The sequence below is a fragment of the Neopsephotus bourkii genome, unplaced genomic scaffold (genome assembly GCF_033783945.1).
Source record: "Neopsephotus bourkii isolate Nb327-2 ecotype Australia unplaced genomic scaffold, CSIRO-AGI_Nbou_v1 NB_1542, whole genome shotgun sequence".
In the NCBI taxonomy this organism is placed as follows: Eukaryota; Metazoa; Chordata; class Aves; order Psittaciformes; family Psittacidae; genus Neopsephotus; species Neopsephotus bourkii.
The window spans coordinates 237,168-252,068 of record NW_026902018.1 but is presented as its reverse complement, the minus strand read 5'-3'; the positions used below and the strand labels follow the sequence as shown (position 1 = coordinate 252,068).

At 53.9% G+C, this 14,901-nt stretch overlaps 1 protein-coding gene across 8 annotated transcripts in view; it reads right to left on the bottom strand.

Annotated features, from left to right (window-relative positions):
* Nucleotides 1–266: 266 nt before the first annotated feature.
* Nucleotides 267–14,901, bottom strand: part of AIFM3 (apoptosis inducing factor mitochondria associated 3) — a 34,706-nt gene continuing 20,071 nt past the window's right edge. For 2 of the 8 annotated variants that reach the window (XM_061370446.1, XM_061370447.1), the window contains exons 8-21: nt 14,439–14,551; nt 12,274–12,360; nt 9,800–9,891; nt 8,110–8,240; nt 7,430–7,545; nt 7,023–7,094; nt 6,650–6,713; nt 6,312–6,388; nt 5,621–5,738; nt 4,299–4,397; nt 3,849–3,924; nt 1,391–1,495; nt 883–903; nt 267–469 (exon numbers count right to left, since the gene is read on the bottom strand). In XM_061370446.1, the coding sequence (XP_061226430.1) occupies nt 430–469; nt 883–903; nt 1,391–1,495; nt 3,849–3,924; nt 4,299–4,397; nt 5,621–5,738; nt 6,312–6,388; nt 6,650–6,713; nt 7,023–7,094; nt 7,430–7,545; nt 8,110–8,240; nt 9,800–9,891; nt 12,274–12,360; nt 14,439–14,551 (1,211 nt within the window). In that variant the 3' untranslated portion in view covers nt 267–429. Of the gene's footprint in view, nt 470–882; nt 904–1,232; nt 1,567–3,848; nt 3,925–4,298; nt 4,398–5,620; nt 5,739–6,311; nt 6,389–6,649; nt 6,714–7,022; nt 7,095–7,429; nt 7,546–8,109; nt 8,241–9,799; nt 9,892–12,273; nt 12,361–14,438; nt 14,552–14,901 lie in introns of those variants that run through there. The other 6 variants (XR_009728021.1, XR_009728022.1, XM_061370448.1 and 3 more) reach the window with 6 other exon arrangements.

Here is a 14,901-nt window from a genome sequence, read left to right as displayed (position 1 = left end):
TCCCGGAGCCATGCGGAGGGGAGCAGAGGTCCGGCTCCGCGGGGATGCACATCAGGACTCTGCGGGAACAAAGGGGATTGTGGATGGGGCCACATGCTTGAAAGCACAGGGAGCAGCAAAAGGCACTCACGCTGCTTACAGGGGTAAGGGTCTTGCTGGGGACCCCCAGTCTGTTGTCAGCATCTGCAGCACCCGTGCCCACCACCAGTGCTGAACCCTGCTCTCTGTGGGGGCTGCTTTTCCAGCATCCCATGGGAATTGCCTGGAAGGCAGAGGGGCAGGGGGTGGTGAGTGCGCAGCACCGGGGCCAGGCTCATCTGGATCTGAAGGGGAAGTGACTCGGCCACGGTGTTCCCGCTCCTGTGTGGAGCTCCCAGCCCATGTCCCCACAGAGAGCACAGCACCAGGAGGGCACAGCCACCAGCGGCGTTAGGAGCCTTTTCCTGTCAGCCAGGACATGTCTCCAGTTCTGAAAGAGAACAAACCAGCAGCACTGTGAGATGCTTCCCAGCATGTGCAAGACTGTTCCTGATGCGCCTGGGCACTGCCCTCAGCGTTGGACACCGGTCCCCATGGGCTGTGCCCCATCCTCCACCCTCACTCTTACATCACTACACCTATCCAAACCATCACGTGCGGATCCTCCAGTCCAGCTCAAACTGAGCTCAAACTGTGGTGTTTGGGTTTTTTTTCCCCCAAAACGAGCCCTTCCTGCATTCAGCTGGGAATTCCTGTGGAAGCCACCCAAGGGCAGGCATCTCCCTCTCCGAGCAGCATCCCAGCCAAAAGGCAGCTGCAAAGGGGATGTGGCAGCCATCCCCACCAGCTCCAGCCACCCCCAGCCCCACACCCAGTGCACCCAGTATCCCAAACCGAACGTACTTGCCATGACGAACAAACAGCCTGAAAGGAGCGAAAGCAGTAGGAGACAGAGAGAGAGAAGACATTCAGGTTTAGGTGATCCGGCCTCCTCCAGGCTCGCTGAGCCCCACTGCAAGGGCCAGCCAGGCTGCCCATGAGATGCCACCTCCCTCCCAGCCAGCAATGCACTGGGGGCACGATGCTGCCCAGTGGCTGGGTGGACCCTCAGCATGGTCCCAGGGATGCCTGGTGCACTGAGCACCACTGTCCCATCGCATCTGTGCAAGGATTTGGATCCTGGTGCTCAGGACCAACACCTTGTGTGCAGGATGCAAGAGCTGGAGGCAGCTGGGGGGGACAGTGATGGGGGGACCGAGTGAGCGGGGCAGAAGGCTACAGAGAGGGGAGCAGTGGGAGGAGCTGCCCAGCGCCATCGGGGCCCTGCCCTGGGGTGCTCAGCCCTGCCCTGCATCCCTGGCCCATAGGCCCCTGCCCCAGCACTGCCAGTTCCCACAGCACCACTACTTACTCCACATCACGCTTCCGGATGGTCCTGCCGGCAGCCAGCACCTCGGCCACCTTGGACACGATGGGGTCGTAGTTCATGCTGGCCACAGCCACCACCTCGTCACTCCTAGGGCCAGGCAGAGCACGGGGTTAGAGCAGCCCTGCACAAGCGCAGCGCCAGCACCCAGGAAGCACATGCTGGGGAGAAGCAGGAAGCGGAGAAACATCCTGGACCTGTCCCAAGGTGTGGACACCATGGGGTCCGTGCTGGTGGGGTGGGACGAGGGGCAAGAGAAAGCTGGGAGCTGGCACAGCAGGCTGGCCCCACCGTGTTCTCACACGTGCTGGCGTGGTGAGCATCACTAGGGTGCCCAGGGGATGGAGACAGCTCGGGGCACCCTGGAATCTGTGGGAAAACACCAGCAAAGGTGGATAAAGCCCTGGACATCAGCAGGGATGCCCAGTGGTTGCTGCCAGCCAGGGAGGTGATGCTGGTGCTGCTGCCCTGTGCTGAGAGAGGGAAGAGGAAGGAGGTCAGGATTTCCCTGACAGTGTGCACCGGGAGGAGAGTCCAAACCATCGGGGGGGCACAGCAGAAGGAAGCACGAGGGGATTGTCCGTTTGGGGCAGCATTCTCAATCAAAAGCATCAGCACCAACCAGAAGAACTGACACCAGAGGAGAGAAGAGGAAGAAATGCTTTCACAGAAGCAGGGCTGGAACTGCAGCCAAGCAAAGTGGTGGGGATGAGCTGGCCAGCGCTCCCCCGGCACCTCCGGCTCTCGGGGGAGGGATGACACCCTGGTACCCAAAAGCCATCTCCAGAGCCCCTGCTGGGTGGCAGAACATCAGAGCCCTGGGCAGCGCCCCTGTGTGCTGGTGGGTCTGCCAGGCATGCTGAGCTGGGCTGCACAGAGCAGGGATTATGCACCTTCTGCAGGGCTCTGCTTTGAACAGGCTCTACAGATGTTTAATTAAAGCAGCCTGACATTTCCTCTCTAATCGGGGCTGGAATAAATGGCTGAAAGCTCCAGCATGGAAAGGGGGAATCAAGGCTTCAAAGAAGATGCTATGCTGGAAGGAAACGTGTACCAGGGCAGGTCGTGGGTGCCTGGCCCTGTCATGCTGCAGCGGACACGAGATGGGATGGTGCAATGGCTGCACGGTGGCTTCACAAGGATGCAGTGCACACAGTGCTGCAAACCTCTGCAGCAAACCTGCCAAGCCCGGGGTTTATCCACCCCGGCTGACACCCATGGAACAAACCATTCATTTTAAAACGCTGCTTTGGCACTGTGTGATTTAACTGAACTTCAGAACATCGAGAGGGTAGGGAGTGACAGCCCCATGGCTGAGGCTGGAGAAGGGGGATGCTCCCCTGCAGCAGCTATGCCCAGCATGGGCACAAACCCACCCTGACAGGAGGTTTTGGCCAAGGGGAGCCCAGAGGTGAACCACATGCGGATGGTGGAGCCCTGTTGCCTGCAGCAGGTTTCTATCCAAGGCACCAGGAGAAGGAGGGTGAGCGCTGGGGACCTGGCTGCTCCTGCCGTGGCCTGATAAAGGGAGCCCTGTGTCTCTCCAAACCTGATGGCCACATCCAACTGCAGACAAAGGGAGCAAGTGGCTGCTCTTGGAGAGGGGGACATAGAGGGGATGCTGTGAGGGACACTGGGCAGGGGACAGAGGGGCCGAGAGCCCTGGTGAGATGAGCTCTGCCTGATGCTGCCACCGGGGGTTTGATCACTGCGCCCTGCAGACCTTCACTTCCCTGGTTTCACTCTCCCCATCCCCACATTAGAAAGCACTTGAAGAACTCCCACTCATCTCCAGGCATGGGGAGACCCTGTGGCCACAGACTTCAGTCTGGGACAGGACAGGGGCAGCACAAGAATAAAGAGCAGCAGATATCTGGGGATAAACCCACAGTGGCTCTCGTGGCTCAGGAACACTGGGGCAGCACATCCCGGCTGTCAGCACATCCCCAGCCAGCATTCCCAGCCCGGGGGGCAGAGCTGACTTCCACACAGGTGTAATGGAAGCTCCTGAACTCTTGCTGATCTTCACAGCTTGTCAGAAGAGGGGGTTTGAGCTTAATCTGCCAACCCATAACAGCAGCAGTGATACCCACGCTCCCAGCCCAGCCCTGGCCATGAATCATTAACGCAGTGATGAGATGGGGAGGAAAACTTTGATGGGAATTTCCAGTAACCCATTAATAGAAGCTGTTATCTGCTCTCAGACACTTTGTGAACAGACCAAGTGCTTCTATCTGGCAGAGACATCATGTCCAAAGACCAGATTAACTTGCTTTACTCTTAGTGCATCGTTTCTCTGGGGCCCTTTATTAATGTCCTGCAGTCTCAGTGTCCAGAGAGGAACAAAACCTCAGGCAGAAGCTCTGGCAAAAATACTTTTCAGCCTAATAGAACAAGCTTAGATGAATGTCTGTGGGTGAATGTGGGGAAGAGAAACACTTACTTGGTATAAAATGCCACAAACTTCAGTTCATCTAAATCTCCCTGAATGACAACATCATCGAATCCTTCCCCATGACCTGGAAGGCAGAGAAGAGGTAGATTCAGCAACAATCCCCCTGGATCCAGCTCTAGTCCCTAAAACAGGATGCTTCAATCCAGACCTACAAGAAGAGCATCCTGCAGTCACCAAGAGACCAGCACTAGATGAGGGTACCAAAAAGCACCCCTTCTTCTTCAGAGTTGAGGGACACTGTTCATGCTTGTGACCACAGCAGTCCCTCTGTCCTGCACACATGGCCATGAGCAGACCAGGCTTTGGAGGCAGGAAGGGAAGCAGACCTGAAGCAGAGGCTGGCACGAAGGGTCCGCAGCAAGAGAGGTGGCTGTGGCTGCTCTATCCCAGCACACCTCCAGCAGCACAGACTCTTCAGTAGGCTCAGGGAGCCCTTACCCGCGTATCGGATGCTCTTCCCGAACATCGCGGTCCACAGGTACGGGACTGTGCTGAGCTCCACGCCGTGGGCCAGCATGTTCAGTGCAGCAACACGGCCTGAAAGAGGAAAGCAGCAGAGTGAGCAGGGCAGCTCTGTGCTGGGGCAGGGGCATCAACATCTCCAGCCTCAGAGTACAGCGAGACCAGGACCTTCTGCTTAGGAGAAATAAAAGACTACAAAGCAACAAGCAAGAGCACCAACAAGAAAGCACAGCGCATGGCATCACCTGGGGCTGGGCTTGGACTCCTCCCCAGCACTGCAGCTCCTACTGCCTCATCACCTCCACATGTGCTACTGAGCCTGGTTCAACACAGCTTCTGTAACAGTGGCAAGGCTGAGAGCTCACTGAGTTCCCACCACAAACAGGGATAGGATGGATAACCACCACCACCACCGCCCCCAAGGGCATCATGGAGCTGTAAGGGGACAGGCCTTACCCACAGAGGCATAGAGCCATAGAATCACAGAATGGTTTGGGGATTGGAAAGGAACTTAGAATCATCCAGCTCCAACCCCTGCCACGGGCAGGGACCCCTTCCACTGGAGCAGCTTGCTCCAAGCCCCTGTGTCCAACCTGGCCTTGAGCACTGCCAGGGATGGGGCAGCCACAGCTTCTCTGGGCACCCTGTGCCAGCGCCTCAGCACCCTCACAGGGAAGAGCTTCTGCCTTATCTCCAACCTGAACCTCCCCTGTTTCAGTCTGAACCCATCACTCTTGTCCTATTGCTACAGTCCCTGATGAAGAGTCCCTCTCCATCATCCCCTCAGACACTGGAAGCTGCTCTGAGGTCTCCACACAGTTTCTCTTCTCCAGGCTGAACAACCCCAATGTTCTCAGCCTGGCTCCATATAGGAGGTCCTCCAGTCCCTGCTCATCCTCATGGCATGTCTGGGCCAGCATTAAAGGGGGCTGTGTCCAAAGGTTAATGCTGGAGGTGTGGTTCCAAAACCTCTCACCCAGGACACCCTCACGGAGGTCAACCTCCTCATGGGGCCGTGGCTTTGGAAAGCTTGAGGGCAGACGATCACACCAGGGTTTGCTGGCTTGGAGAAAGGTCTCAGGCATTGTCAGGCAATGCACATCAAGAGGCTGACAAATGAAGGCATAGAACAGCACCAAATACACATGCTTCAAACTGTTAAACACAACTACCCAGCTCCCCTGCTGGCAGCTGCCTCATTCTCTTGCCAGTGGGTTTGGAAATCTCCTGGGGTATGGAAAAGGCTCTTTCCCATCAGCGGTTTGCAGTTGTGAAGCCGAGGGGCTGCGAGCACCTACCGTGCATGTGGGCCATCTGCCAGTGAGGGACGTTCACCTTCTTATTATTCCTCAAGGACAGTGGGAATGTGACGGCGTCACCGGCCGCAAACACTCCAGGGATGTTGGTCTGCATCATCTGCAGGGGGAAGCAGAAGCGGGCGTCAGCGGGGTCTGCACCCTCCCCTGAACCTCCCTGTTCCCCAGGCAGCCTCTGCTCAACTCTGGGAGCCCATGGGGGGATTTGATCCACCTGCCAGCGGGTTAACCAGTAAAGAGACACATGGATTGGTGTCCTGGACCCCTCTTAGAAGGCTGGGGTCTGACAGGGTTTGAAATAGAGCCTGGCTTATTGCATGTATGAGCAAGGAGCCCCAGCGCCCCGACATGCTCTTGCCGCATAGCACACACCATCCATCAGCACCAGCATCACTTGTACTGGAGTCACTGGTGGTGATGAGGGAAGATAAGATCCTCTGGGATCCTTGAAATGAGTTTCCCTCCAAAATACCCACACCATCCCAGGGCAGCTCCGGGCTGGACCCAGGCCACAGCACCCAGGGCTGCAGGGGAGGTCCCGGGCGCTCCAGCATCACGCACCTTGGATAACCCCCCCTGAAGCACCAGTTTGGAGCTGCAAAGGAGCTCATCTTGGAGGAGAGCACTCAGCTCCTGCTGCGCTCCCCTGGCAGGGGCTGCCCTCCAGGCTCACCTTGTTGACCACGATGAAGCCTTTGGAGTCAATGTTTATGCCGCTTTGCTTGAGGAAGCCCGTTGCTGGGACTGCGCCTGTGGGAGCAGGGAAGAGCTGCTGGCATGGCAGCCAGGCACCCCCACAGCCTTGGGGTGACCCCCAGGCCACACATCTGCCCCCTGCCTGGACAACCTGTCTATGGCAAGGGAGAGGGGCCCTACAGAGCCCCACCGCTCCCACTGTGCAGGGCTGGCACATCACCATCACCCTCCAGGACCCATTGCTGCCACGGCCCCTGCACCAAGCACAGCCCCAGCATCCCCATGGGCTTTGCACCTGCAGGCACAGCCCCTTACCAATGCCAACAACACACACGTCGGCACGCAGCACCTTCCCGCTCTTCAGCACCACCTCCTTCAGCTGCGTGAGACACGGGGGGACAGCATGGTTATTTTAGGACAAAAAAAAACAACCCCAAACCTGTAATAGGAACATGCCAAACTGATGGCTCGCTCCCCTTCTGACCTGCAGGGTGACCATTGGCAGCAGGAGGGTGGGAGCAATGCCACCACCCCACATGGCACACTGGAGCACGATGCTCCTGGGGGACAACCCCCAGGAATATGAATTTCAGGGGCTAGGAAAGCTCAGAACCTCAGCAGTGAAGAGAGCAATGCCCCGGGGGGAGGCTGTGGTGGTGACCCCAGGGAGCCCTTGCTCACACCATACCTTGCTGTCCTGCTCCCGCAGCTCCGACACCTCTGTCTGCATGTAGAACTTCACCCTGTTGCTCTCAAACATCTGGAGGGGGGACATGGGACAAAGCAGGGGACATCAGGACCCCAAAGCACCACTGCTCCTGGTGTTCCTGTGCCCCCTGCACTGCCCTGACCACCCTCTGGGCTCTCCTCAACCCATGTTGCAAACAGGGCTCAGCACCAGCTCCATCCCCAACATGTGTCCAGAAGAAGATGCTCTACAGCACACACGGATCAAGAGCTTGTTCATCCTGTCTAGTCACTGCTGCCATCCCAGCTTAATCAATAAACATCAAATAACAATAAATTAGTGCCCCAAGTGGGACAAGCAGAACCCACTGTCACCAAAACCACCCTCCGGTGGGAAAGCAAGGTCACCTTCATGACAGCGCGGCCAACCCTCTCCCCAAAGGACTTCTTGAAGGGCACTTCCTCCAGCTCCACCACAGACACCGAGTGGGCCCTCTCCGTGAGGTAGGCGGCCACCTCCATCCCTGCGGAACAGAAGCAGGTCCAGGCGGCAGTGGGGACAGCAGCAGAGGAGCAGCCTTGCCCCATCCCAGCTGAGGAGGCTGAAGCTGCTCTACAGGGAGATCTGCTGCTCCAACCATCTGACTGGTTTGGGTTGAAGGGACCTTGAGCTTCATGCAGTTCCAACCCCTGCCATGGGCAGGGAATCCCTTCCACTGGAGCAGCTTGCTCCAAGCCCCTGTGTCCAACCTGGCCTTGAGCACTGCCAGGGATGGGGCAGCCACAGCTTCTCTGGGCACCCTGTGCCAGCGCCTCAGCACCCTCACAGGGAAGAGCTTCTGCCTTATATCTAACCTAAATCTCTCCTCTTTATGTTTGAACACATTCTCCCTTGTACTGGAAGGTTGCTCTGAGGTCTCCATGCAGCTTCTCTTCTCTACCTGGGGCTGGAAGTTGGACAACCCCAAGGTCCAGTTTGGGCAAGGGGTTACCTCTAACCAAGCAGTGACAAACCGTGCAAGGGACTGGATAGAGTCTGCAGGGAGATGTGGACAGCGAGACATGGACACTGCAGAATGAGCACTCACCCAGGAAGGATGCTCCCACAATAACCACGTTCTTGCTGGTGGCCAGCTTCACCACACGGCTGGCATCTTCAGGTGTCCGGATGTTGAAAACATTTTCCACCTCCTTGCCTTTGCAGCTGAGAGCTTTGGGCCTGAAAAACACACAGGTGCTTTTCTTGACCCCATGTTGACAGCTGGGACTCAGACCCTCTTTCCAGGACTCCAGCAGCATCTCAGATCTTCCCTTTTTTCACCTTTCTCTGGGCTGGAGACATAACATGGAAAACCCCAAACGCTGGTGGGCCATGGGCAGAGCTGTCCTGACCCCATCCATGGGCTGGGGAGCCCCTGGGGCTGGGGTGAGCTCAGTCCTGGGCAGTGCAGCACAACGCAGGCTGGGCACGGCCTTGCAAGCAATGAGGGTGGTGAGACAGTGGCGCAGGCTGCCCTGTGCCAGAGAGAGGATGGATGCCCCATCTCTGGAGACATGCCAGGCCAGGCTGGATGTGGTTCTAGAAACCTGCTCCAGGTGAGGACGTGCCTATTCATTGCAGGGGCTTGGACTGGGTGAGCTTTGAAGGCCCCTTCCAACCCAAACTATTCTGTGATTCTAAGCTTGTGTTTCACTGCTGGCATGCTGTAAAAATCTCCAGAAGCTTAATGGGACACAGAAATGTCACTGTGTGCCCCAGCAGACACTTTGGAGCCAGACACTGAGCGTTTCATAACCCTCTGGAGATGCAGGTTCCACTATCTGTTCACAGGAGCATGCTGCTGATGCTGTAGCATTTATTCTTGCCCTCCCCATGCACTTAGTGGAGCCTATGTATTTTTAAATATCTGGCCCCTGCATCCTCAACTCACATCTGGAAATGGGACAGATGATCCTAAATAATTCAGGTACCTAAAACATTTACCCAGTGAACCTGAGCTTGTGCATAAGGATTTTGACATTACCACTGAAGGCTTAATCCTCCTGAACCCAATTAGGTGACTAGTGCAGACCCCAGCACCAGCCCTTAGCATTTAGTAGGGCTGCTGCTGTTACTGGTGGCACAGTGGGTGGCAACAGGAGCCCCTGCTCTGGGTGTTCTACAGCATCCCTTTACCAGATTGAATTCTGCAGGGGCTGCACTTCTCCTACTTGGTTTGTGCCCTGGTGTTGGGAGCACAAGGAAAGGGAGCCAGGGTGCCTCACTTTCATCTTAAAGTGCCAGTTTTGACAAATCCCTTATAGAGAACAGGTCAACCCACTACTTCCAGGGTGGTGCTCTTGGGTGACACAGAGGTGACACAAAGGTTTTTCAGCTTTGGCTGAGCAGACATACCCAGTGCAGATTTATAGAGATAGAGATATATATTATATTGATCATGTAGATATGGATATATAGTAAAATCATAGAATAGTTTGGGTTGGACAGGACCTTCAAAGGTCATCTAGTCCAACCCCCCTGCATAGATAGATATAGATATAGAGATGATAGAGATATAGGTTATGTAGATATACAGATAGATATATAGATAAAGATATATCTAGATAGAGATATAGATAGATAGAGATATATACAGATTTATCCAACAGTTATCCCTTGCTTTTCATGCAAGCAAACACTCTTTGCAAACAAATTCAACCACTACATTTGACCCCTCATTCCTAACATTCTCAGATGTAAGTTTCTCTTGCTTTTTAAAATGTGTGTTCATAGCTTACGTGTTTCCAGTTGCTATCAGCAGCTTGTTGTATTCCATCTTAAATCCATCCTTGAACACAGCTGTCTTGTTCTTGACATCCACAGCCGCAACCTGAAATCATTCCTAAAGTATGTTAAGGGATGAAACCCCAGCCATTCACTCAGCTCCCAGCCCAACCATAGAATCATAGAATAGTTAGGGTTGGAAAGGACCTTAAGAACACCTAGTTCCAACCCCCCTGCCATGGGCAGGGACACCTCACTCTAAACCATCTCACCCAAGGCTCTGTCCAACCTAGCCTTGAACACTGCCAGGGATGGAGCATTCACAGCTTCCCTGGGCAACCCATTCCAGTGCCTCACCACCCTAACAGGAAAGAATTTCCTCCTTATATCCAATCTAAACTTCTCCTGTTTAAGTTTTAACCCATTACCCCTTGTCCTATTGCTACAGTCCCTAATGAGGAGTCCCCTCCTCAGCATCCTTATAGGGCTCTTCAGATACCGTAAGGCTGCTATGAGGTCTCCACGCAGCCTTCTCTTCTCCAGGCTGAACAGCCCCAACTTTCTCAGCCTCTCTTCATACAGGAAGTGCTCCAGTCCCCTGATCATCCTCATGGCCCTTCTCTGGACTTGTTCCAACAGTTCCATGTCCTTTTTATGTTGAGGACACCAGAACTGTACACAATGCTCCAGGTGAGGTCTCACGAGAGCAGAGTAAAGGGGCAGGATCACCTCTTCCGACCTGCTGATCACGCTCCTTTTGATGCAGCCCAGGACACGGTTGGTTTCTGGGCTGCAAGCGCACACTGAAGCCGGCTCATGTTCATTTTCTCATTGATGAACACCCCCAAGTCCTTCTCCTTGGGCTGCTCTGAATCTCTTCTCTGCCCAGCCTGTAGCTGTGCCTGGGATTGCCCTGACCCAGGTGTAGGACCTTGCACTTGGCATGGTTAAACTTCATGAGGTTGGCATCAGCCCACCTCACAAGTGTGTCAAGGTCCTTCTGGATCCCATCTCTTCCCTCCAGTGTATCAATCAAACCACACAGCTTGGTGTCATTGGCAAACTTGCTGAGGGTGCATCAATCCCACTGTCCATGTCAGGGACAAATGTGTTGAACAAGACCGGTCCCAACACCGATCCCTGAGGGACACCACTCGTTACTGGTCTCCAGCCGGACATTGAGCCATTGACCACAACTCTTTCTGAGGGCCATCCAGCCAGTTCTTTATCCACCGAGTGGTCCATTTATCAAATTGATATCTCTCCAATTTAGAGACAAGGATGTCGTGTGGGACAGTGTCGAACGCTTTACACAAATCCAGGTAGATGACATCAACTGCTCTACCCCTGTCCATCAGTTCTGTAGCCCCATCATAGAAGGCCACCAAATTGGTCAGGCAGGATTTCCCCTTAGTGAAGCCATGCTGGCTGTCACCAAGCACCTTGTTGTTTTTCATGTGCCTTAGCATGCCTTCCAGGAGAATCTGCTCCAAGATGTGGCCAGGCACAGAGGTGAGACTGACTGGTCTGTAATTCCCTGGCTCATCCATTTTTCCCTTCTTGAAAATGGGGGTTATATTTCCCTTTTTCCAGTCGTTGGGAACTTCACCTGACTGCCATGATCTTTCAAATATGATGGCCAGTGGCTTAGCAACTTCATTCGCCAGCTCCTTCAGGACCCGCGGATGGATTTCATCAGCACCCATGGACTTGTGCATGTTCAGGTTCTTAAGATGATCTTGAACCAGTTCCTCTCCTACAGTGGGCCCAAGGTCTTCATTCTCACAGTCCCTGTGTCTGCCTTCCAAGACTTGGGTGGTGTCGTCAGAGCCTTTGCCGGTGAAGACCGAGGCAAAGAAGTCATTCAGAACCTCAGCCTTCTCCAAATCCAGATTAGCTGGTTCTGATGGCTTCTGGAGAGGGCCCACGTTGTCCCTTGTCTCTCTTTTATTCACAGTGTACCTATAGAATCCCTTTCACATGCCTAGCCAAGTTTAATTCTAACTGGGCCAAACCAAGCTATCTGTTAGTTCTTAGTCTCCTGTGTTCTTGTGCACAGCTTAGTCAACCCAGACCTTAAACATTCCTGTTTGCCTTTCCACAGATCTTTGCAGAGCTTGCAGTATAAATAAAATACTGGGGAGAAATGCTCAAGCCATCCCTGTCTGCATTGCTTGGAGGCTGGTTATCCTCATCAGAGGCCACTTGGTCACCCCAGATCCATGCAAGGAAGTTCCCAAATGGCAGGCAAGGAATGATGGGCACCGCAGTTTGCACAGGGTGTCCCTCCTGCCACTCGATGAACTGCATTGACTGTAGTTTGGAACAATCACAGGCAACCTGTGCTCTGTGCTGGGGGAGACCCAACATTTCTGCAATGCAACCAGTGAGCTACAAACAGAGCCAGCTGCCACATCTCCTAAACACAGCCCTTGTGTGTCAGCACCTGCAGAAGGTGGCCTGCAGGTACACACAGCACTCCCCTTACCTGCATCTCGGTCAGGACTTCAATGTCGTAGCTGCGGAAGAACTCCTTGGGGCGCAGGGCGATCTGCTCCGGGTGGGAATCCATTGACTGCAAAAAAGCCATTCTCCTGTCAACCACTGTGGTTGAACAGGCAAGGAGAGAAATGCCTGTTATGAACCCAAGTCAATAGTCTGAAGTCAGTCCTTATGGCATGGGCTGGAATCAAAGCCTGGTCAAGTAAAAGTCATCACAAGATGCCAGACTGGTTCCTTCTTCCTGCTTGACACTGGGGTGGCACTGACTGTCCAAGGAAGGACTACAGCAACTGCTTTTGGGTGCAAAGCAGCTCTCACTGCAGCTTCTCATAATCCATAGGGACAAAAAAGCACCCCTGTTATTTGGAAGACAACCAGCTGGAAAACAGCAAGGTCCTTATCGCTGGAGCGGCTCAGTCAGGGGCTGGGATGAGCCCTGCAGGACATCCCCTCACCGTTACTCCAGGTGACGCTGTGCTCAGCAGAGACCCGTATCTTGGGACCTGAGGCACGGGCAGGGTCATACAGATCTTACTGCAAAGTCTTTCAACACCCAACATTTACTGAGAGGAACGTCAGACCCACAGCTCAGGAGCACGTGCAGGGAGGGCAGCACAGGGCAGTGCACAACCACCATGGGTTTGCTCCTGCTCAGTGCTCCAGAGACAACGGGGATGGTGCAGCACACCAGGGAGCAGGTCATGGTCCAAAGGGGACAAAGAGGAGCAGTCTGGTGGGACTTTGGGACAGACTGGTGTCAGCCGTTCAGCAAGACAGACAAAGACAATGCTGTAGTTTCCAGGAGGCAAGTCTGCTGCTTACAGCTTTACATGCTCCTCCTCCAATGACTCTTTCCAAGGTTGGTCCCACTCACTATAGGATTAAGAAAAATACCCTTTGTTTTCTAGCCTGTTCCTGAGAGTTTTGCCTCCTCTTCCATGCGCTTTGTGCACCTTCCCAGAGTGACTGCGTGTTGAGTGGAGAGTTTGACAGACCATGCAGAACATCTCTGCTGTGTGAGAGGTTTTTACTACTTAATGGCAAGTGGAAAAGGCAGTCAGAGACTCATATGGTGGGGATGAATGTGGGGAGAGCTGCCTGGCTGGGACAGGCACTGTGAGCTCCTCCGAGCTCCCCAGCCATCCCTGTGACTCCTGGATGCAGGTTTAAGGCAGCTGCTCCTCATCCCAAGCAGGTCCTGTCCAAGCACAGGAACGGATCGAATGTTCTCAAAAAGTCATGTGTGTATCTGCCTTCCTTTGAAATCACTTTGCCTTGGGTCTGGAAGCAGAGTCAGAGCAACCCTGACAGAAAGGGTTATACATACACCACCTGTTCTGAGGTTATCTCCAGTCTTTGAGACCAAGTGCTGCTGTCCAACCTGAGCTGCTCGCTGGTATCGTGTAAAACTTAAGGATCAGTAATAAAAAATGCAATTAGAAGATCATCTTGTGTCTACAATAGAATGCAAACTGAAATGATAGACAGAAAAAGTGATCTTTGCACTGCCATCAAGTTATCCAGTTGTGATAGTGACTGATAATGCCAGTAATCAGGGCATGGAGCACCGCTGCACAGGAAGAACTGTGCAGTCATTAAAGACCTGGCAGACAACACATTTTTTTCACATGTCCTATTTCATTGCCCTAAAGATTTTGATCCAGAAACATGATAAAAGGATCCATCTAGGTGCAAGCTGCCCAAGTCACCTATAGATAGGCCTGTGAAGAATCATAGGCTCATAGAATGGTTTGGGTTGGAAGGGACCTTAAAGCTCCTCCAGCTACAACCCCTGCCACATGCAGGGACCCCTTCCACTGGAGCAGCTTGCTCCAAGCCCCTGTGTCCAACCTGGCCTTGAGCACTGCCAGGGATGGGGCAGCCACAGCTTCTCTGGGCACCCTGTGCCAGCACCTCTGCACCCTCACAGGGAAGAACTCCCTTGTTCCTGTGCTGGAGCACTCCGTTCAGAGGTTTAACAATCCCTGTTAGGTTTCATATTTCAGTCACCAACAGAAAATGAAATTCAAGGGAGAACCCGAGTTGGGATGAACAAGGAAGAAGAAATGTGCTGCTGCAGTGTGTGGGGAAAGGTCCTAGAGCAAGTTTTAGAACAGGGAAGGAATGTGACATTCCCAAAGGGATACAAACCTTACTGAGCTTTGGTCTGTCGTAGGGCAGGTGTCTGTCCATCGTGCACATCACAATCCTGTCTGAGAACCCCTCCTGGCGCAAGGTCTCTGCGCAGAGCAGTCCAGCTGCCCCTAAGGGAGAAGGAAGACTGGTGGCATCTGAAGGTCTGAGCCCTTTGCTCCTAAACCCCACCAGCTCTGCCGCATGCCAGCACAGCTCAGCTGACCTCCGGGACACAGCATCCCACCCTGGCTCTCAGTCACCCAGCTTCATTTCCAACCCATTCCACACACAGGCAGACTCAGTAGATGGGATTCACTCCACCACACTCCATTCACTCCAGCTTTCTACAAAAACCGCATTACACAACTGGAGCTGGGACAAGAGGGAAGAAGTTGGCAGTTTTGCTATTTCCTGCAGGAATTTGGTATTTTCTGGGAAGATGGAAGAATTTATCTTCAGAGAAGCATCTTGGGGTGAG